Source organism: Cyanistes caeruleus, chromosome 17, assembly GCF_971803275.1.
Source record: "Cyanistes caeruleus chromosome 17, bCyaCae1.hap1.1, whole genome shotgun sequence".
NCBI classification, from domain to species: Eukaryota; Metazoa; Chordata; class Aves; order Passeriformes; family Paridae; genus Cyanistes; species Cyanistes caeruleus.
In genome coordinates, this window is record NC_141717.1 from 2,440,895 (window position 1) to 2,463,503 (window position 22,609).

Here is a 22,609-nt window from a genome sequence, read left to right on the forward strand (position 1 = left end):
TGAGATAAAACTGGGATCATCAGAGTCTCCTGGGAGGACAGGACCCAGAGAAGCACAGCCAGGAGCTTTTCTGGCCATGAGGAATTAAAAAGCCATCGATTTCTGCCATTAGCGGGGGTGTGGCCGGGGCAGACGCCACCGGCAGAGCCGCTCACTGAATAATTCAGGATGAGAGAGATGACAAAGCCCAAGGCCAGGCTGGGGAAGCCTCTCCCTGTTCTGCTCCAGCTTCCCAAGGACATGGCTTTTCCTCCTGTCCCAGGACACTGGGTGCGGGCTGGGGCGAGGGACCAGGATTCAGCCCCAAGGACCCGGGGGACGCGTGTTGGTCCCTGAGCCGGTCCCAATGGATGGGGAACAGTGGCAGGACAATGAACAATGTCAGGGCCATGGGAGTTTGGGGGCTCCTGAGCAGCTGGACATTGCCTGCAGCAATGGTTCGCTTTGGGGCAGGGACCCTCATCAAGGGGCAAAGGGACGGTGCTGTGGGGCAGGGACGGTGCTGTGGGGCAGGGACAGTGCTGTGGGGCAGGGATGGTGCTGTGGGGCAGGGACGGTGCTGTGGGGCAGGGATGGTGCTGTGGGGCAGGGACACTGATGTGGGGCAGGGACAGTGCTGTGGGGCAGGGACAGTGCTGTGGGGCAGGGACGGTGCTGTGGGGCAGGGACGGTGCTGTGGGGCAGGGACACTGATGTGGGGCAGGGACAGTGCTGTGGGGTAGGGATGGTGCTGTGGGGCAGGGATGGTGCTGTGGGGCAGGGACTGTGCTGTGGGGCAGGGATGGTGCTGTGGGGCAGGGACAGTGCTGTGGGGCAGGGACACTGCTGTGGGGCAGGGACACTGATGTGGGGCAGGAGCGGTGCTGTGGGGCAGGGACAGTGCTGTGGGGCAGGGACACTGATGTGGGGCAGGGATGGTGCTGTGGGGCAGGGGCGGTGCTGTGGGGCAGGGACGGTGCTGTGGGGCAGGGACACTGCTGTGGGGCAGGGATGGTGCTGTGGGGCAGGGACACTGCTGTGGGGCAGGGATGGTGCTGTGGGGCAGGGACACTGCTGTGGGGCAGGGATGGTGCTGTGGGGCAGGGACAGTGCTGTGGGGCAGGGATGGTGCTGTGGGGCAGGGACCCCCTCACAAGGCTCCGCCGTGCTCCCGCCCCGTGCCCTGTCCCACCGTGCCCGTGCAGTGGGAAACACCCGGGGCCGGCCCCACGCCACCTCCTCCACCCCCGCGGGCCACCAGGAGCCCCGGGCCCGGCGATTTCCGCCGTGTCCCCTGAGGAGAGCCCGGGGATGTCGGACAGCCCCAGGGGACAGAGCCCGGGCTCCTCGCTGGGCCGCGGTGCCCCGGCCGGGCGCGGTGGCTTTGCCCGGCCTCAGCCCGTGCTGGCGAGCCCGGAGGCAGCAGCGGGCACGGGGAGAGGGCGGCTGGAGGCCGGGCAGGCGGCAATGGAGGAGTTAACTTCCATCCTCGCCGCGGGAGTCGGGAGCTATTAATACTCGCACGCTGCTTTAGCTGTCAGAGCGAGCGGCGGCTCTGCCGGTGAGAGAGAGACGAGCCACGACGGCACAACTTTCCCCCTTCGTCGGTGTGTTCGGCTGCCGGACCTTTCCAGACCTTTCCAGACCCTTCCAGACCGCGCTGGGTCCCGCCAGGACCCCACCTGCTGCCGGGGACACTTTCCCCTCACGGCGGGCGCTGTCCGGTGCCGCGGGCCTCTGAAGCACCGCGGGGCTCGGCCGGTGCCTCGGGCCGCCCTGCCGGAGCCCTGGGGCTGCCGATGCCATCCCAAGTCCCTGCTGGCACCCGCTGAGGACTGGCGGTGTCACCATCGGCCGGGCAGAGCGATGGGTGCCGGGGTGGCCCCGGGCATCGCTGGCCCCGGCGTGAGGGCGACGCGGGACGCGGCACAGCCCGGAGCGGCCTCGGTGCCCGGGGAGCGGCCGGGCCCGGCCGTGTGAGGGGCTCCCCGACACCATGGCCCCGGGAGGGCCGGCCTGAGCCTCCGGCCACCGCCGGCGCTGCCGAGGAAGATGCCAAGAGCCCTCCGGCACTGCCTGCCCTGCGGTCACCCTCGCCCGGGCGCGGTGGCCACCGGAGCTGAGCGATGGATTCCTTCTGCTTCGTCTGCTTCCAGAAAGAGGAGCTGCAGCCCCTGCACCTGCACAGGTCAGAGCCGCAAGCCGGGACAGCCCCGGGGGGGACAGCACGGGAGCCCGGCGGGGGGACAGTGCCAAAGTTTCCTTGGGAGCCGGCGCATCCTCTCCTGGCCAGAGGAGTCCGGAGCCGGTGCTGTGCAGAGCACGTGTGTCCGGCCGGGATGTGCTTCCCTGGCAGCAGCTCTCCAGGGAGCCCGATGGGCATCCCGAGCCGAGCCGTGCCAGCTCAGCGCTGCTGCTGTACCTGGCCAGCAGCGTGTTGTACCCACGGCCTCCCGGAGCCATCCCAGAACCATCCCCGATCCACCCGGAGCCATCCCACCCGCCTCGGCTCACCGGGGCAGGGTCCCTGGGCAGTGCCTGCTCCTCCGTGCCCGGCTGGTGCCGGGGGCCCAGTGCAGCTGGGGGGTCCCCAAGGAGAGCCACGAGGCTCCCCTAGGCCTGTCCCCCTGGGCAGCAGCACCGGCGCTCGCCTCCCCCTTCCCCGAAATCTCCTCTCCCATCGGCGCTGCTGACAGCCAGGGGGAAGGTGGCGGTGCCGGAATTAGCCGGGCAGCCGGCAGGATGCGAGGTGTGAATGCTGGCACATGTTGTGCCCAACTGCTCCTCCGTGGCACCGAGCCACTGCCGGCTCCTGGCCCACGCTGCCAGCCCCGGGCACAGCCCCTGCCCGCTCCAGCCAGGAGCCCTCCAGACACTGGCTGTCCCCAGAGAGGTCTGGGGGAGCCTCAGGGCCATCAGCTGGATCAATCTATGCAGTCTGTCCTTCCTGCCGGGTTGCAGGAAGCTGTAGGATTTGTTTTGGTGTAAGTCATGAGTTTATAGAGCCTCAGTTCCCGTGAGTCAGTGCCCAGGTGGGGGAACAGGGGTACCGGGGGTCGAGAGGGTCCAGATGTGGGTGCTGCTGGCTGGGGGGGTGCACAGAATTCACAGGGCTGCTGTCCCACAGCCCAACTCGGGCTCGGAGCTGACCAGAGGCATCCAGCCTGTGTCAGGCCACAGGTGGCATGAGTTTGGCATCCTCAGCCAGGGAGGGAGCAGCCGGGGTGGCAGTGTGGTGGCCCGTGGTCCCGCGGGGTGGCTGCAGGGACGGCGAGGGACGGACACCCATGGCTTGTGCCCTTCTCCCTGTCCTGCCCTGCTTCAAGGTGGGCTGCACTGGGGGGGGTGGGGGGGGGGGTGTCCGGTCCCTGAACACTGCCCTGCTTGTCACCAGCTTGTCCCTGAGTCTTCTCTATCCCGTGGGGACACAGCTGCTATCCCTGTCACCTCCAGCACAGCCCCACCGGGCTGGGCTCCCCGGGCTGACAGGCGGCGCTGCCAGAGGCGCTCCCTGCCCTGGCACCGCCCCGGCGCTGGTCCTGCCCCTGTGCCGGGGGCAGTGCGGTGGGTGCTGTGCCAGTGTGTCTGTCCCCCATGTCTGTCCCCACTTGTTTATGTTTGTCCCCCCGTGTCTGTCCCCACGTCTCTTCCCAGTGTCTCTCCCCTCTGTCTCTCCCCTCGTGTCTGTCCTCACGTCCTCTTTTCTGTCTGTCTTCTTTTCCCCTTGTCAGTGCCCGTCCCCCGTGTCTGTCTGTCCCCCGTGTCTGTCTGTCCCCCCGTGTCTGTCTGTCCCCCCGTCTGTCCCCGTCCCCCCGTGCCCATCCCCGCAGCCTCTAGATGGTGCCAGGAGAACGGGCAGCGAGCGGAGGCGGCGGGCGGGCGGTGCCGGCTGCTCTTGGGGTACCGCGGTACCGGGGGGCCAGGGCGGGCCCCGTGCTCCCCCCGTGCCCCCAGTTCAGTCCCTCCTTCCCCTGGAAGAGACCCGCTCTGCTTCTTCTGCCAAGCAGCGCATCCCAAAGAAGCCCTGCTGTCCCGTTCGGTCCCAGGGGCTGGGCAGCCCTCGCTGTGCTCCAGGGCCAGCACCATTCCCGAGATCCCGACTGCTGCCGCCGCTGCCCAGCCCTGCCGGGGGATCCATCCCTTCGGCCGCTGTTCCCCGCCCGCCTGCTCGGTCCTTGCCAGCCCCGGGACCGGCTCTGGGGGGAGCACCCCGAGGGTCGCAGACAGGGGCTCGGTGTGTGCCCATCCCCAGCGGGGCTGTCCCCGGCTGCGGCCCCTCCCTGACCTTGGGAGCAGCCCCTGGGAATCTCGTCCCGGCTGTCCCCGGTGGGATGGCAGCAGGATCACGGGGGGACACCGAGCTGGGGGCTCTGAGTCCCTCGCTCCCCCCGCGCTCCGGGAACCAGCTTCCACCACCTCCTTTCCCCTGGGAATCCTCGTGGATGGGCTCTGTCCCCAGGGCCTCAGGGGACACCCGGCACGGGTGGCGCCCCCCGGGCTGGGGGCGGGGGGTGCTGGCCCCGCAGGAGCCCCCCGGGGGGAGCGGGTCCTCTCCGCCCGTGCTGCGGCTCCCGGCGTGCTCCGCTCCCGCTTTCCCTCCCTCCTTCCCTCCGCTGCCGCTTCCCAGCATCCCCGCAGCATCCCCGGCAGCTTCGGCTCCTGTCACCGGAGCGTGGCAGGCGCGGGTGGCCGTGGGACCCCGGCCCCGTGCGGGGCTCAGCCCCTCGGCTCCCGCTCTGACCGAGCGATGGCAAAGGGACAAAGCCACCTTCTCGCTGAATTCCGAGGGGACTTGGCACTCTGGGAATATTTTGGGCTTTCCAGGTCATTTCCCGCTGCCCACCCTGTCCAAGCACATCCCACGGCACGAGCCGGATATTCCACAAATCCCAAGGGCGCTCGTGGTCCCTCGGGGAGGCGGGGGCTCTTCACACGGTTTGGGATTGCACGAGGTGATAAACATGTTTGATCTGGCTCCTTTCATCTCGTTAATCTTAATTAGTTATTAATATTCCGGGAGTGCTTTGAAGACCACGAGCTCAGTGCGGGCGCTCCCTGGTACAACTGGTGTTACTATGGCTCAGCTCCGGTGTCACCCACGCGCCACCGAGGGGCAGGGACACCCCAGAGGGACCTGACGGGCCCCATGGAGCCCCACGGAACTCCCCGGAGTCACATGGAGCCTCGCTGAGCCCCACAGAGGCCTGGCAAGCTCTGAGGAGCCCCATGGAGCCCCACAGATCCTTTTGGAGCCCCACAGATCCCCACAGAGCCACGTGGACTCCCACAGAAGCTCAAGGAGCCCTGCTCAGCCCCACGGAACCCCACACAGCCCCACACAGCCCCACACAGCCCCACAGAGCTCCACAGAGCTCCACAGAGCCCCACTGAGTTCCACAGAGCCCCGTGGAGTCCCCAAAGAGCCTTGCTGAGCCCTACAAAGCCCCATGAAGATCTGCTGAACCCCACGGAGTCCCATGGAGCCCTGATAAGCCCCACAGAGTCCCATGGAGCCCCAGAGAGCCCCACAAAACCCTGCCAAGCCCCACAGAGCCCCACAAAGCCCTGCCAAGCCCCACAGAGCCCCACAAAACCCTGCCAAGCCCCACAAAGCGCCAGGAAGCCCTGCCAGGTCCCACAGAGCCCCAGGAAGCCCTGCCAGGTCCCACAGAGCCCCAGGAAGCCCTGCCAGGCCCCGCTGGTGCCAGTGCCAGCTCAGCCCTGTGTGCCCAGGGCACAGCAGCAGGACGGTGGCACTGGGAGCTGACCCCGACGTGTGGCACTGTCCCTGCAGCCCCCTCCATGGTCCCTGGGCCGGTCCCCGGGCAGCGGCACCTCCCGCCTGACCTAGAAACAGCCCCGAGCTATAAATAGGGCGAGAGATGACAGCGAGCTCGGAGGAGCCGCTCGGAGCGCCGCGAGCGGGAGGCTGCGGGAGCCGGGATGGCACCGCAAGGACAGGCAGGGGACACGGGGGGAGAGGAGCCTCGGGAAGGGGCCAGGCTGGAGCCACCCCATCCCCAGCAGCTCTGCCTTTCCCCGGGCCGTGTCTGCTGCTGCGGTGACCCAGAGAGCAGCCCGGCTCTGCCCATCTCCCACAGCTTTCCTCTTTGGCGCACCTTCACTCCTCAGGCGCTCTCCTGCCCTGTGCCAGCTCTGTCCCGAGCACCGGCAGCCCCGGGCAGCCCAGCCCGGCCGGCCGGGTCACTGCGCTCCAGCATTTCTCCTCCCAATGCCATTCCGATGCTTCCAGCCCGGGGGGAATCATCCACACTTGGAGCATCCCAGCCGCAGGAGCCGGGAGCTGTGGCAGGAGCCGGCGAGCGGAGCGGGATGGAGGGGCCGGTCCCGGGAGCCGCAGCCGCTCCTCCCGGGCCCTGCCCGGGGCTGCCGCTGCTCAGCTGGAAGAAGAGGGTGACGGTGGCACAGCCGATGCCGGCACGAATTAAAGCGGAGTGTCGGAGTGTGATTCAGCCTCTTGCCTTAAAGTCATTCATGAAAAGACTTAATTGAGCTGCATCCTGAGCGGAGCAGAGCCATCAGTGAGTCAGTGCCGATGGCTCCCCGGCCCTCCCCGGTGTGTGGGGCCTCAGGGGGCAGTGGGACGGCCCCGGTCTCAGCGGAGAGGGCACAGCTGATGTGGGGGAACAGTCCGTTCTCCCCCTCGGAGCGTGGGGCAGCCCCACGACTGTGGGTCCCTTTAAAGTGACATCGCGGGAGCAAAAGGAGCTGGCACCCAGCTGACAAACAAAGAAGTCCCAAAGCAAATCCTGGCCCGCGTTAAACATCCCTGTTTGGCCTTGGTGTGCACAGAAGGAAATCAGGGAAGACGAGGTGTGTCCAGGGATGCTCCAAGAGGGAGCACAGTGCCAATCCCTTGCCTTCCTCTGGGAGCCCAGAGCAGCTGTGGCTGCCCCTGGACCCCTGGGCATGTCCAAGGCCGTGTTGGATGGGGTTTGGAGCAGCCTGGGATAGTGGAAGGTGTTCCAAGGCAGGGCTTGGAACGGGATGATCCTGAAGGTCTCTTCTAACCCAAACCATTCCCTGACCCAGGCTGGGCATCACCCACACCACGGGGGCATCACCTGTGCCAAAGGAGAGGGAACAGAGTCTTGGCGAGCTCAAGGACAGCAGGGCCCAGGGAAGCACCGGGCAGCAGGACACGGTCCTGTGCTTTTGGCACAGTGCTGGTGACGCCCAGATGCTCCAAGCTCGGGCTGTCGGGGTCCCTGTGTGGGGTAGGGTGTGAAGCCTCCCCCTGCGGAGCACCGCTCCCATCCCCATTGTCCCCAGCGCCGCGGTCTGCTCCGAGCCGAACCCGCGGTACCGGAGCTCCCCACCCGGCGGGAAGGGGGCAGCCCAGCCCCGACCCCCCTTTCCTGGGCTGTTCCCGCACCGACAGCCCCCGGCTACATCGTGGTGGGGAGAGCGGGGACATCCGCGCCCCGCATCCCGCATCGCTCATTCCGCATCCCCCCATTCCCGCGGGGCCGGCGGCGGAGCCTCCCCGCTTCCCCCGCTCCCCCCGCTCCCCCCGCTCCCCCCGCTCCTCCCGCTCCTCCCGCTCCTCCCGCTCCTCCCGCTCCCCGCTCCCTCCCCGGGGCGGTGCCGGTGCCGGTGCGGGCGGAGCGCGGCGCGGGGCGGGCGCTGCCGGGGGGTTGCGGGGGGCGCCGCGCTCCGCTCCCTCCGCTCCCTCCGCTCCCTCCGCTCCCTCCGCTCCCTCCGCTCCCTCCGCTCCTCCGGCGGCGGCGGGGCCGCGGCATGAGGAGCCCGGCGGGGCGGGCGGAGCGCGGCGGCGGCGGCGGCTCCTCTCCCGCCGGGGACGGGGCGCGGCGGCGGCTCGCCCCTCCGGTAAGGCGGCGGTGCGGGGTTGGGGTGCGGGGATGAGGATACTGGGATGAGGATACGGGGATGAGGATACGGGGATGGGGGTGCGGGGGGCGCTGCCCGCCCGGTACCGAGGCCGCCCTTTGTTTGCCCGCACGGCGCGGGGAGGGGACAAAACCCCCATCCCGGTAGAAGCGGCGCTCCGGGATGAATGGAGCGGGGTGGGCACCGCGCGGTGCGGGCGCTGCCCCCGGGATCGGCCGCCCCCCTGCCCCGGGTCCCTCCTGCGGCCGGTGGCACCTGCGCCCCGGGCGGCCCCGGTACGGCGGGGGGGCGAGGGGGAGGGACGGGGACGGAGGGGTGTGAGTGACACCGAGCGGTGCTGCGGCCGCGGGGCTGGTCCCTGGGGGCTCTCGGCGGCTTTGGGGGCGTCTGGAAGGGTGCGCTGAGCTGGAAGACAGCTGGGAACAGGGGAAGGGGAGAGCAGAAAGAGGTGGCCTCGAGGGCAGCTCAGGCCGTGTCCTCTCATTGTGTCCCCTTGTGTCCCCTCATCACCTCCTCATTTCATCTCCCCTTGTTTCCCCCTCATGTTCCCTCACCTCTCCTTGTCTTCCCTCACCAGCTTCCTGTCTTCCCTATTATCCCCCCTCATGTCCTCTTGTCATCTCCCCTCATGCCCCGTCCGTTATCTCCCCTCGTTTCCCCTCATTGTCTCTCCTCATCGTGTCCTCTCTTGTCCCCTCGTCATCTCCCCGTGTCATCTCCTCTCGTCATCTCGCCTCCCTTCACCACTTCACCTTCCTTGTGTCCCCTCATCACCTCCCCTATCTCCCCTCTCACCTCCCCTGCTGTCCCCTGCTGTCCCCTGCTGTCCCCCGCTGTCCCCTGCTGTCCCCTGGCCGCGGGGCCTCCATCCCACCCCGGCGTGTCCCCGGCTGCAGCGGGGAAGGGGGAGCGTGACCCACTTTCCTCCAGGTCCGGCCTCGCTGCCGCCGTGGCCGCGGGCGGGCGATGCCAGCCGGGAGCCCCAGCCCAGCTCGGGGACCGGGGACAGGGTGGCCCTGCCTCGGCACCCCTCTGTCCTGGACCCACGGGGAGGCAGAGGTCAGGGCCGGGTGTCCGTGTGCCAAACCCCCGACCCCTCCGGTGTCACCGTGTCACCGAGCCCTGCCCGGGGGAGCATCCTCCTCCCCGGGAGCATCCCAGCCGGCGGGAGGCTGAGCTGGGGGCGATGCCCGGGCTGCACGGGGCACGTAAAGCCCCTTGCAGCGGAGTCAGGGCTGGGTTTTGTGGCAGAGGGACGTGTCCCTGTTGTCGCCGGCAGCGAGCGGGGCCGAGGCCGGCTGGCCCTGCCGTGGGGTCGGGCAGGTGCCGCTCGGGGCGTTTTTCTTTGCAGATCCCAACCGTGCGGTGCAGCCGGCGCTGGCGGAAGAGTTTTGGGAGGGAGATGATGACAGGCTGATGAAACCAATCAAACAATGAAGTAATCATAAATCCCCGGTGCTGGCGGCGAAGGCGGGAGGAGCTGCAGGCTGGAGGAGCTGAGGTCCTAACGAAGCCATCCTGCTCGGCAGCAAAAACCCCGGGAGGCCGAAGCACTGAAAGGCAGCCAAGGTCCTGTCATCGGGGCCGATGGACAGAGACAGCCCCGTGTGGACGAAGGCAGGGAAAATCCTGCTGGCAGCTCCGGGAGATCAGTGCGGAGAGCACAGGGAACGGTGGCAGGAAGGAGGAGTGGTGGCTCCCCGGGGAGCTGGCGGAGGAGTCCTGGCACTGCTTTGTTTGCTCTTCCCAAATTGGTCTGTGAAACCTGAATCTTGGGACCAAAGGCTGAGGAAGCTTGTCACAGGCTGCTGGCCAGGATGGGAGATGGTTCCTGCAGCGGAGGGCAGCATGGATGGGTGTGACAGGGCCTGACCCTGCCCTGCAGCTGGAACATCTGCACTGGGAGAGCAGCTCCTGACTGGGAGCCCGTGCCTGGCTGGGCGCTCATTGGCTTTGCTGAAGACAATCCTGCTGCCGAGCGGGCTGCAAGGCAAGGAGCTGGTATGAGAATTGCTGGATAACTTGGAATTCAGTGCCAATTCAGTCCTAAACTGGGGGCACTGGGGAGTCCCGGTTGCTGCAGGTGCTTCGGTGGAGGTTTGGTGCTGGTTCCAGTGGTGTCCGTGGTGCTCCAGCGTTCCCTGGCGCTGTCCCACTGCTGTGGAGCCAGCTGGACATGGAGACATGTCCCACCCATGGCCTCTTTGAGGTGGCTGCTCCTGCTGGGCTGTGGGATGCTGGCAGAGGGGCTGTTCCCACACCACTGCCAGCAGCCAATGTCCCCGTGCCATGTGTGAGCAGCCACCTCCCGGACACACTCGGCTTGTCCTGAGTGGCATTGGATGGCCCTGGGGTGGCACATGGATGCAGGAACCCTTTTCCTTGGCCTGTTTTGCTGCTTTGGGGGAGGTGGGAGGTGGCCTGGCCGGAGGCTGCCTGGCCATGGTGGGTGCCGGTGGCTCCGAGCCCCGGTGAGATTCCCGTCCTGCCCCCACAGCCACGTTGTCCTCGTTAGGCCAAGGTGCCTTTGCGAGCCCTCCCTGGGCTCCAGCGTGCCACAGCCCCCGGGAAGCACAGCTCATATCTGGTTTGTGCGTCCCAGCGGCACAGAAGAGAGGAGAGGATGTCCCTGGAACGGGGTCAGGCAGGAATGGAGGTGGCAGGGGCTGGAATCGGAGTGGGGTGCTGGGAGGCAGCGGCTCAGTGTGGGGGCCCCTCATTCCAGTGACACCAGGGTGGTGCTGGCATGTGGAGAACTGCGAGAGGGGATGGCTCTGGCAGGGCCCAGGGTGTGACTTTGCTGGCTCAGTGTGTTGTTTAGCGGAAACAGGGCTGTTTTGGAAGCTGTTTGGGGTGTGGAGGGTGTGTCATCCCCTCCTGAGGGATGCCCAGGCCTCCAGCCTGCTGGCCTTGGGTGGGAGTCGGTGTCACCTGCTCATAACTGAGGGTTTGGGGATGGAAATGGGGAAATCAAAGCTCTGCCAAGTGCAGGGACAGAGCAGTGTGGGCCTGTGCCCATCCCACTGCTGCATTTCACATTTTTCCCCTCTTTAAAGAGGAATCTGGGTCTTGCAGAGCTCCTGCCCTGCATAGATTTTCCCTTCATCTTCCCAATTCCTTGCCCCAGAACAGCCCACGGTGTCACGGTGCGAGTCCCAGCCCCTGGTGCTCAACCGTGCATCAGGCTCAGCCAAACCCTTTTCCTGTAACCTCCTGCAATAACCGGATTGTTTTTCCGCCAGTCTCTGATGTGGCCAGAGGGGTTTTTTTCCCCCTTTTTCCCTCTTAATTTCCAAGCAGCCGCTGATCCAGCAGCCTCCTCTGCGGGAGCCTGGGGCAACTCTCCCGGGCGGCCTCTGCTCCTCTCAATGAGCTCCTAATGAGTTTGCAATTAGTTATGGGTAGAGCCGATGTGCCCAGGGCTGGATCCAGAGCAGGACAAAGCATCCCCCAGCAGGGAACGGAGCTGGGGCAGGATTGTCGGTGCCAGGCTCGGCTCCCTGCTGGATGCTGGGCTGTGGATACGGGATGATGTCCTGCCGGGATCTGCTCCACCGTGCTGGGGATGGAGCCGGGAGGTTTGGGAAGAGGAGCGGCAGCTGCCGACGGGAGACGAGTGGCTGCCTATAAATACCTGCCAGGGAGCAAGGAAGAGGTGGGTGGATTATCCTCCTCACTCAATGAGATAAACGGTTCTGAAGCTTAAACACAGAACAATTTTAGTCTGAATAGTAGGAGAAATGGCTCAGGATGCGGAGATGACGGCAGGAACCGCCTGTGGTGAGCGGCAGGTCCCGGGGCCACGTGGCAGCAGCTTCACTGCCTCTGTCACTCCCGGGATCTTGAACCCTTGGGGGGCTTTGCCAGGACTCGGCCGGGATGAGCATCCTTCCTCCCTGCTTGGGAAAGCTCCTTCAGGAACACCTGAAACTGGAGAGGGTGCGTTTGGCTTCCTTCGGACGCGGTGCTGACTCCTCTTTTGGGGGTTTTGGGGTGGGAGAGGAGCTGGGCTCTGGGAAAAGGCTCCGTTCTGCCTCTGGAGTGACCCGACCCGGCGAGAGGCCACACAGGTGATCCTTGGTGTGACTGGCCTGGCTGCAGAAGGATGTGGGACTCAACCCCAGCCGGGCCAAGCCGGTGGCATCTCCTGCCGCTCTGGCACTGCCATCCCTCCGTGTCCCGCCATTCCCGCATCCCTGCTGTCCCCGGGAGTGCACGGAGCTGGAAGAGAGCTCTCGCTGCCTCCTGCTGCCGCCCCGCTTCGCTGCTCACATCAAACCCAACATGTTTTCAAAAGCCTTTCAATTTTTAATGAAAACTTCTGTGTTTACGCTTTCCTTGGCCTTGGCGTGTCGGTATTTCGGTCGCCGCCGCTGTTTGGTTTCTCCTGGGATCGCTGGTGGCCCCGTGGTGCCGAGAGCCCTGACGAGGGTTGTTGTTGGGAGCCGGCACTGCGGCAGGATCCCGGCACATCCCAATCCCTGGCAGCACATCCCGGTGCCAGCTGTGCCAGCCCACGCCGCAGCACGGCACCTGACTCGGTGGATCCCTGCTTCCCGTGGACGTTCCTCGGTTGCTGGTTGGGAAGGAGACACCTGGAAACCCCAACAGGCTGAGCCAAGGGGAAGAGCAAACAGCCCTTGAGTTGGAGAGCACTTCCACAAGCTGCCAGTCCTCCCTCTCCTCTCTCCCATCCAACCAGCGGGGTTCTTCCTCAAACCCAACCTTCCCAACTCGAATAATTGCATTTCAAAGCCGGTTAATTAAGGGATATTGATGAGCGCAATCGTAAATCCAAGCGTAGCCGGAATTCTTTGTGCAGGATGCTGGGGGCTGTTCTCAGTCCTGCCTCCAGCGAGCTGCTGCTGATCCACCTCCACCTCCAGCACCCAGACGCTGAGATGGTGCTCCTCTGCCAGGGGGCCAATGAAACACTATGGAGATGAGCTGCTTCGGAGATCTTATGAGTCAAACTGTTACATTTTTGGAACATCATGATGTTGAAGTTCCTTTTCTATTTTTTCCCCAACTTCCCAGGGAAAAAATATAACTATAATAAGTGAAGAAGCTGAGCTTTGGTTTGGGATGACAGGCAGCTTGGTGGGGGGAAGGAAGGAAGGGAGGAAGGAAGGAAGGAGGGAGAAGTTGGAGATCCGACTCAGCCTTATTGGGAAGGGGCTGGGAGGATCCTTCTGTGATCTTGATCCGTGGGGTGCTGCAGGTGCTTTGTGGGGTGTCTGGCACCATTTGGGGTGGCTGTCACAGCCCCTGCGTGGGGCTCAGTCCTTGGGCACCACCTGGGCTCTCTCTGTCCATCCTCGTCCACCTGCAGCCACCGAGTGCCCGTCCCCACGTTCCTGGCTGCCCGGGGTTTGTGCTTCTGCAGTGACAGAGGGTGAGGCAGTGCCCTGAAGACATCAGAGGAGATGCTGGAGTGGTTTCACTGCTGTGGTGGTGTGATGGGTGATTCCAATCTTGGATCTTCTTGTGGGAATGGTCAGAGGAGAAAACCATCCATGATTTGTTGGGAGTGAGGAGTGTTTGTCCATGTGCTGCTGGCTGGGCTGGCCTCTGCTCTGCTTTCGTGAGATCCCACCGGGAATGCTGCATCCAGCTCTTGGTCCCCAGCACAGGAAAGACATGGTAATGTTGGAGCAAGTCCAGAGGAGGCCACAATGATGATTATTGGGATGGAACACCTCTGCTGTGAGGAAAAGATGAGAGAATTTGGATTGTTCAGCCTGGAAAAGACAAGACTCTGGAAGACGTTAAAGACCATTTCAGTGCCTCAAGGGGCTTCAGGAGAGCTGGAGAAGGACTTGGGACAAGGGATGGAGGAACAGGACACAGGGAATGGCTTCCCACTGCCAGAGGGCAGGGATAGATGGGATATTGGGAAAGAATTGTTCCCTATGAAGGTGTGAGACCCTGGCACAGGGTGCCCAGAGAAGCTGTGGCTGCCCCTGGATCCCTGGGAGTGTCCAAGGCCAGGCTGGATGGGGCTTGGAGCAGCCTGGGATAGTGGCAGGTGTCCCTGCCCATGGAACAATGTTGGCTTTAAGGTCCCTTCCAACCCCAAAGCAGTCTGGGGTTCTGGGATTCTCCACACCAGTGTTTGGCACCCTGGCTGGCGAAGGCCAGGAGTTGGTGCTGGAGGATGTGAGAGATGTGAGGGAGGGATTTGCTGCAGAGCCATCGTGTCCCACTGGTCCCTCTGCGTGGTCCTGGTTCCACTGGCTGGGGTGAGGCTCAGCCTGAGGGGGCTCCCTGTGGAGCAGACAGGGCTGGCTCTTGGGGTCCCCACTGGGGACACAGCAGCAGAGGGGACCCCCAAAGGGCCTAAGCTCCTGTCCTGCAGGGTGGCTGTGAACACACCAGGCCTGAGAAAATGTGTCCGTGTGTGTGTCCCTGTTTGATCCATGTGTGTCCTTGTGTGTGTCCCTGTCTCCTGTCCCTGTCTCTGTCATGCCTGGAGCCCTCCCTTTGTCCCCAAACATCCACATGGCTGCAGCCCCTGCAGAGGCTGGAGCATCCCCTCCAGAGCCATTGGCTTGGTGGCCCCTGGGGACAGAGAGGTGACACCCGGTGGGGGCTGCTCAGCACCACCCTGGCAGCCCAATCCCTCTTTGCAAGGAGCCATGGCTGCAGCCCTAGGGATGGGACAGGAGGGAATGGGATGGGATGGGATGGGATGGGATGGGATGGGATGGGATGGGATGGGATGGGACACAATGGCTCTGCAGCTCCCATGGAAGCAGTGCCACCTCTGCCTTGCAGCGCAACCATGAGCGCGGGCTCGATTGAGCAGGAGCCGTCGCGCAAGCTGGGCTGCTGCGGGGTGCCCCTCATCACTGAGGACATGCAGTCCCTGGCCATCCGCACCCTCTCGGGCACCGACATCACCAAGCACTATGACCTCATCCGAGAGCTCGGCAAGGGCACCTACGGCAAGGTGGACCTGGTGTCCCACAAAAGCACAGGTGAGGGGAGCGGGGCGGGTGCTGGCAGCGGGGTGCCCGGTCTGTCCCAGCCGAGGGCTCACCCCTGTCCCCTGCCCTCCACAGGCACCAAGATGGCCCTGAAGTTCGTCAACAAGAGCAAGACGAAGCTGAAGAACTTCTTGCGGGAATTCAGCATCACCAACACTCTCTCCTCCAGCCCCTTCATCATCAAGGTCTTTGACGTGGTCTTCGAGACCGAGGACTGCTACGTCTTCGCTCAGGAGTACGCCCCCGGCGGGGACCTCTTCGACATCATCCCGCCTCAGGTGGGAGCCCAGCACCTCCCGTGGGAGCCTCTGGGGGATCTGGGGGTTCAAGGGGTGCTGGGCTTTGTGCCCATGTGGGAGGGGGTGCAGGTGCAGGGACTGGGCACCCCTATCTGTGCTGGGCTTGACCACAAACTCCTCCAAACAAGTGTGGGACCCATCGCCCATGCCCTGGGTGGCCTAAGATCCATCACCTATCCCTAGGATGGCCTGAGACCCATCACCCTTCTCCTGGGGAAGCTGTGGCTGCCCCATCCCTGCAACTGTTCAGGGCCTGGCTGGACGGGGCTTGGAGCAGCCTGGGACAGTGAAAGGTGTCCCTGCCCAGGACGATGCTTAAGGTCCTTTCCAACCCAAACCATCCAATGGGGAGCCTGAGACCCACCACTCATCCCTTGGGTGGGCCATTACCCACCACCACCCCCTGCCTCAGAGCACCCAGATAAAAGCACCACGTCCATCAGACCACAGAGATGGGGGTGCCCGGGCCGGGTGGGACCCACAGCAGGTGGCTGACGCCGTGTCCCCCGCAGGTGGGGCTCCCCGAGGAGCTGGTGAAGCGCTGCGTGCAGCAGCTGGGCCTGGCCCTCGACTACATGCACAGCAAGAGCCTGGTGCACCGGGACATCAAACCGGAGAACGTGCTGCTCTTCGACCGCGACTGCCGCCGCGTCAAACTGGCCGACTTCGGCATGACCCGCAAGGTGGGCTGCCGGGTCAAGCGCATCAGCGGCACCATCCCCTACACGGCGCCCGAGGTGTGCCAGGCCGGCCGCGCCGAGGGCTTCGCCGTGGACACCAGCATCGACGTCTGGGCTTTCGGGGTGCTCATCTTCTGCGTCCTCACCGGGAACTTCCCCTGGGAGGCGGCGGTGGCGTCCGACGCCTTCTTCGAGGAGTTTGTGCGGTGGCAGAAGGGGCGGCTGGCGGGGCTGCCCTCGCAGTGGCGGCGTTTCACGGACAGCGCCCTGCGCATGTTCCAGCGCCTGCTGGCCCTCGACCCCGAGAAGCGCTGTCCCGTCAAGGAGGTTTTCTACTTCATCAAGTGCGACCTCATGGCCGAGGTGCGGTGCCGGCCCTCCTACCGCTCCCGCAAGCACGCCAGGGACAAGCTCCCGGCCGGGCCCCACTGCCACGAGGCCGCCGGCTCCTGCACCCCCGCCCCGCTCAAGAGGACCGTCCTGACCGAGGGCAGCGGAACGCGCGGCCCCGAACCCGGAGCAGCCGCCCCGGGCACGGCGGGCAGGACAGACGGACGGCAGGACAAGGGCAAGGGGCAGATGGTCCTGGCCACAGCAATAGAGATCTGCGTGTGACGGCGGAGCGTGGCGGCTGCGCGACCCGCCCCGTCCCCCCGCCCCGGACAGGGATGGGGGGAGTTCGTCGTGGTGGTGGTGGTGGTGGAACGAGCCGGGACCGGGCTCTGGGTTTCCCAAAGGAAAAAAAACAAAGGAAAAGAAACACAACCGAAGAGGAAAAGGACAGAACTGGTTGCGCTCTGTAGCGCCGAGGATGCCGATCCCCCAGTGGCCGGAGCCCAGCCGAGGGCACCGCTCGCTGCTGGGGACGCTGGGGGCACCCGCAGCCCTGCCACGGCTGTGCTGCCCCCTCCAAGGCTCCCCCCAGGGTGGCACGGGGAGGGGTGTCCCAGTACGGGGAGGACGAGTCAGGGGGCAGTGGGTAGCGGGTGACCCACTGGCTCTGCCCCCACCCCGTGCCCAGACCCCGTCCGGGGGAGAGGGAAGGCCGATGACCCTGCACCGTGGAGGAGGCCTTTGGGGAGGTTTGGGTGGGTGGTGATTTTCCCTCTTCCACTAGTCCCTGCCGCCCTGCTGGGGACTGGGAGGGGATGGGGAGGTGGGTGCCGGGGAGCCGGGGTTTGCCGGCAGCCCCGGACCCCCGGCAGCCCCGGCTGCCTCCCTGCCGTGGGAGGTGCTGGCAGCCACTGATGTAGCAAGTGTCCCTGTCTGTGTGTCGTTGTGTGTCCCAGCCGCTGCCACTGGCAGTGCCCCCGCCCTGCCCCACCCGGCTCAGGCCCTGCCGGAGGGATGGGTCCCCTGTGGCCGGAGCAGCGCTCCGGGCTGTGCCCGGCGGTGCCACCATCCGGCAGGTTGGATGCTCGGGGCCGGGCCGGCATCCCCGCGGCCCCTGTGCACTCTTTGTACCCAGGGACGGGAGGAGGTGGCAGCGGTGCCCCCCAGGCTGCCCTGCACAGCCCGGGAGCAGGGGAGGGAGCTCCTCCCGTGGGCCCGCCCGCTTCTCTGTGCTGTCCCCATCACCCCTCCTTGCCGTCACCCCTTCCCCAAACCTGTCACCCTCCCCCGGGGCTGGCGGGGAAGCGGCAGCGGGACAGACCCTGCCGGGGTTGGCTGCAGCGAGGGCGTGGTGGCAGCAGCCGCCGGTGGCCCCTTAGCGACAAGGTCCTGGGGTGTGTGTGGAGGTCACACCTTCCCTCCTGGATTAGGGCACCCAGCAGAGCGGGTGGAGAAGCTGTGGGGGCACCCCAAGGCAGGAGCACCCTGCTGGGGGGTTCGGGCTTCCCTCCCATGGGGTGGGTGCCGTGGGGCCGCCCCGGTGCCCCAATTCCCCACAAAGGGCTATAAACGCTTTCCAGCAGCAGCAGCAGCAGCAGCAGTTTACAGAGCAGGGGCCGCCCCCGCCCCCGCCGTGCCCCCGTCCCTGGCACCCCCGGGCCCGGCGTTAGACGTAGCATTGCCCCACGTAGAGAGCTAGGCACCGGTTTTACTCCTCTTTGCCTTAGGTCCCTCGATGTCCTCGATCTTTCGTGCAATAATGTAGATAAGGGATCCCGGCCGCCCTCGGTGGCACCGCCCAGGGTGGGTCCCAGAGGGTGCCCGGTGTGATTTCTGTCCCCGTCGAGGTCGCTGTGTCCGTAGGTTGTCAGGTTTTTATTTCCAGTTCCCTCAGCTGTCGGGTTTCGGACCTTCTTCCCGTAGGAGAGGCTGTAGTGTCACAGACGTTACCTCAGTTTGTCACTGTTGAAAAGGATTTAAAAAAAACCACAACTGAAACCATAAAAAAATAACAAAATACATAGGTATAAAAGCAACAAAAAATTTCTCAATGGCGGTGAAGACTTTTTTTTTATTATTATTAAATAAAGAAAACGTGAAGCTGCTTGTGCGGGGGTGGAGGGCACAGCCTCTGCTCTGCCGTGACCTCAGGAGTGGCTGTCCCTCCACTCGGACCCTGTCACCACGGCCAGGGAGGGAGGGCAGGGATGTGGGGAGCAGCACCCATGGGTGGGGGGCACCCAGCGGTGCAGCCCCCTCCCAACAGCCACGGCCGCCTCGAATGCGAAATGTATTCCAGCCACGTCCTCAGGCTAATTTCAATTTCCTGGTAATTATGCAAATGAATGTGGATTTAATTAAGGGCAGATTTCATTAAAGTCTTCTTGGGGAAATGAGAACAGGGTGGGGGAGAGCGGGGAGGAGGAGGAGGCGGTGGCAGGGAAGCAGAGATGAAGGCAGCGCCTGCCCCGGAAGATAAATGGCCACGGGGGACGCGGAGGGGATGGAGGGGATCCTTTGGGAGCCTTTGGGAGCCTTTGGGATCCTTTGGGAGCCTTTGGGAGCCTTTGGGAGCCTTTGGGAGCCTTGGGGAGCCTTTGGGAGCGGGGTGCCACCTGCCCTGCCGGGGGCCGGAGCTGTGCCGGGGACAGAGCCCGGGCAGAGCAGCAGCAGCTCCGTGCTGCATCCCCAGCTCCGGCAAGCGGGCAGCGAGTCCTGCTCACCCCCTGCTCCAGCAGCTCCCGGCTCCTTCCCTCCCAGCAGGGCAGGGAAAGCATTGCTCTGACACGTGATTCGTATTTTTCTCTTCTCCGGCTAAAAATACAGATTTTGCCACGCCGAGAGGTCTAGGAAATCAATGTCATTGTCACCAGGCGCAGGCTGGCAGGGCTCCCCTCCCCGATCCAGACAAAAAAAGGGAACGCTGCCATTTGACGGCTCGGAGCCGAAGCGCTCGCTCGGCTCCAGCGGAGCTGCCTTTAATCCAAAGTGAGACGGGGATAATTTTATCCCGGATAATTTTATCGGGATGCTGCGAGCCCGGCAGCGCCGGCGGGGCAGGAGTCCTTGTGCCTTGTGCTTGTGTCCAGGCACAAAAAAACGGAGCTAAAGTTTGCCAAGCCCCGGGCCGCAGGGCAGAGGTGTCACCAGCCCGGCGGAGCCCCGAGCTCCCCGCGTCCCCTCCCGGTTTGTCCCCGGTGTGGCCGGGAGGGCGGCCGGACATTCCCGGGTCACGGCCGCTGACCTTGGGCAGTCCCCGGGCGAGGGATGGGCAACACAATCACTGCTCTGAAAGGAAAATGATCCTCGATTTGGACGGATCCTGAAGGAGTGGAGGGAAGAGGGATGGGGGGCAGGTGTGGAATGGTGTGGGTGCAGCATCCCGTAAAGTCAGATCCTTCCGAGGAAGGCCCGGCTGTGGCACTGATCCCACCTCGGATTTCATCCACCCCTCGATTCCGGAGCTGGACTGTGTCCTGTTTTCCTCGCAGACACTTTGTGAGGCACTGCAGCCCCAGCTAAAACACTGGGGGTTGGGAGTAAAAATAACCGGGAATGATCCTCTCGTTGGGAGCACAATGATCAACGCCAAGCTGGCAGCGCACGAAGTCCCACCCCAATCGCAAACAAGCCCTTTAAAAGGTAATATTTTGCCACTAGGATGGTGCTTCAGCTCGCTGCTGACTCAGGAGGGGCCGTGGGATGAGGAGGGAGTTCCCACGCACCCCGAGCAGGGAGGGGAGCGCAGGGGCCGGGGGCTTCCCCAGCCCGGCTCGGGGACACGGGGGGACGCCAGGCCGGCGTGGGGAGCATCCAGAAACTGCGCTTCTCGGGGCCGATCCGCTTTCCAAAACTTCCAAAAATAGCGGCGGCAGGGCTCTGGAATGGGCGAAGGGAGGAAGTGTGACTCATGTGCCACCCGGAGCCCCGGCGGAACCGGGCGGGAGCCCGAGCGGGGATGCGGGAATGCGGCAGGAATGGGAGCAGGCACCGGGGACACAGCTCGGGCTCGTCCCTGCCCGTCCTTCCCGCGGGGACCCGCTGCTGTCTGCGATTCCAGCTGCTGCGGATGATGGACAGATGTCAGTCAAGGCCTGGCAGCGGGAATGAGCTGCTGGAGACAGCAAAACCCATCCCGAGGTGGGGAAGCAGCTTGTGCAGCGTGGGAAGGCTCAGCAGGCCCGTGGCTGAAGGGGAGGTGACCTCGTGTGCAGATGCAGGCACCTGTGGGAGGAGGGAGAGCGGAGCTGGCTGCACCTCCAGCCATCCCTGCCTGCTGGGGAGAGCCCTGGGAGCATCCCACAGGAACAGCTCACGGCCAGAGCCCGCCAGGTGCTTCCTGCCAGATCCTTCCAGATCCTTCCAGATCCTTCTCTCCAGCCTCAGCCGGGCCGTCTGGGCTGGCCGCAGAGGGGAGCAGGAGGCTCCTCCCGGCAGCTCCCACCTGGCCCTGTGCTCCCCACAACGCCTTTGGACACGTTTTTCCACCCAAAGGTGTTTTTTCCCCGTGGAAAAGGCAGTGTTTTCAGCAGGGTCTTTTGGCTGAAGGATGGCTGGGGGTGTCAGCTTTGGGAGGAGGGGGTTGATGGCAGTTTTGGGGTGCGGGGAGGTGCCAGGGCCTGGGGGGGTGGGGCTGGGGAGCACCCCCAGCCCTGAACACCCCTCACCCCCCAAAGGGGTGGGCTATGGGCTCCAGCTCCAGGCCTCCCACGTTGCCATGACAACTGCAGCATCCCAGCTTGGCAGGGATGGGAAATCTCCTCCATCCCATCATCGCCTCGCCCGGACACGGCTCCGGATCTGGCACAGGCAGCATCCCAAACCCACGGAGGAGCACGAGGTGCAATTCCTGCTGGCTCTGAAGGCTGGGCCACGCTCCTCCATCCTGCACAGCCCTCCCAGAGCCACACGGCTGCCAGGGCAGGGGCAGGAGAGATTCCTGCTTTTCAGATGTGGATCTTCCCATTCCAAACCAGGGATTCCAAACCCTTCCACCTGCTCTGGATCTGCGGGGTTCGGGCAAGCACAGCATCCTCCAGGCTGCCCCCACACCTTCCTGTCCTCTCTGGGGGGGACAAAGTGGGCAGTGGGCTCCCAGGTCACGGATCTTTGAGATTTGGGGGCAGCAGAGCCAGGGGTGTCTCTGGGCTGGTGTTACCCCCATTAATCGGAGCATCCTCACGGGCTCCTGCAGCCTCCCAGCCCCTCAGCTCTGAGCCTGGAGAGATCCCGAGCTAATTCCTCGCTGACAGCAGTGGCACAGGGTTGGGGAAAAGCTTAGCTCCTCGTCTCAGAGGCTGCTGCACCTCCACAAAAGTCGCATTTGAAGAGCATTAATACAAGATTAATCGAGGTTTTAATAAACAGCGAATCGAGCGCTAATGGAGCCCGACTTGTAAGCCATGTGTAACACCCTGGGGGCTTAAAGGCATCCGGAAGATGGCTGGAACATGCTGAAAGGGGATGTTAATCACCTTGTAGCCCTGAAGACACCGCAGGGGAAGGGAATTTTAGGGGAAAGGCTGCAGGTGAGCCTGGGGCACGGGGATTTACAAGCGTTACCCCCAGCCCAGCCCTGGCACCGAGGCAGGCAGAGGAATTTGGGACACCCGGGGCTGGAGCCACTGAAGCAAGGCCAGTTTTTAAGGGAAGATGTGCCCTGGAGCGGAGCTATCCCAGTCACCAGCCCCTGCTTGGTGACTGGGGACCATCTGGAGGGGGCAAACTCCGCAGCTGCCCTGGGGTCCCTCTCCTGGGGCTCCCCCACCCTCCTGGGCAGGAGCCCATCAGCACCTCCCTGGCTGAAGCCGCTCCCAGATCCGATAACCCCAGACAGGGATTTCGATTCTCTCCATCAGCTCCAGTCCGAGGAAGGCTGCACCTCCCTCAGCCTCTGCTCCAGTTTGTGGCACCTCTGCAGCCACTCGAGGGACAGGCGTGGTTTGAGGAGAGCCGGGAGCCTTTCCCAAGCACCAAGGTCCGGTTCCAAAGCGCCCCTGTCCCCCAAGGGTGTGGCTGGCTCTGCAGAGCTCCTGGGCCACGTCTGTCCCCAGGGCTGGCCAGGTTACCTGGGGAGTGCCAGGGCTGCCTGGCCCTGGGGACTCCGGTATTTGGAGGCTGCCGGCTGTGCTGGCTGTGGGCTGCACATCGGCTCTGGCTGTGGCTGTGTGGGAGCTCAGCAGCTCGGGATGGATGGGCTGTGGTGGTTTGGTGGTCAGGAGCTTCTCAGGGGTCTTTAGTTTGCTCCATAGCACCTCAATCACTTCCATGGGTGTGGATATTCCCTCCACGGGGGAAGGAGCAGCTCTGCAGGACCCCAGGGCACTTGGGCTGGCAGCAGGGCTGAAGCAGCCCCAGGAGCTTCCAGGCTTCGCAGTGAGGCTGGATCTTGGGAAGGACAGGCCTGGGGACCAGCACAACAGCCCCCTTTGTCTGAGTGACCTCCTTGCAGGACGAG

At 64.6% G+C, this 22,609-nt stretch overlaps 1 protein-coding gene across 5 annotated transcripts; it reads left to right on the plus strand.

Annotated features, from left to right (window-relative positions):
• The first annotated feature begins 1,421 nt into the window (after positions 1–1,421).
• On the plus strand, positions 1,422–18,199 carry SBK1 (SH3 domain binding kinase 1). 5 transcript variants are annotated; one of them, XM_086854231.1, is made up of 5 exons: positions 7,703–7,830; positions 9,203–9,852; positions 14,629–14,831; positions 14,916–15,118; positions 15,652–18,199. In XM_086854231.1, exons 3-5 carry the CDS (start codon positions 14,636–14,638, stop codon positions 16,432–16,434), a joined length of 1,182 nt encoding a protein of 393 aa, XP_086710357.1. In that variant the 5' UTR covers positions 7,703–7,830; positions 9,203–9,852; positions 14,629–14,635; the 3' UTR covers positions 16,435–18,199. The 5 variants fall into 5 exon arrangements, with proteins under 5 accessions (XP_086710359.1, XP_086710356.1, XP_086710358.1 ...); XM_086854233.1 differs by lacking the exons at positions 7,703–7,830; positions 9,203–9,852 and adding an exon at positions 1,422–2,167 and having other exon boundaries at positions 14,607–14,831; XM_086854230.1 differs by lacking the exons at positions 7,703–7,830; positions 9,203–9,852 and adding an exon at positions 1,422–2,167.
• Positions 18,200–22,609: the final 4,410 nt, after the last annotated feature.

Coding starts and splice junctions, on each gene's coding strand:
- SBK1 (XM_086854233.1), top strand. CDS start 2,032: ATGCCAAGAGCCCTCCGGCACTGCCTGCCCTGCGGTCACCCTCGCCCG. Junction 14,832..14,915: donor GGTGTCCCACAAAAGCACAG/GTGAGGGGAGCG, acceptor TGCCCTCCACAG/GCACCAAGATGGCCCTGAAG. Junction 15,119..15,651: donor TCGACATCATCCCGCCTCAG/GTGGGAGCCCAG, acceptor TGTCCCCCGCAG/GTGGGGCTCCCCGAGGAGCT.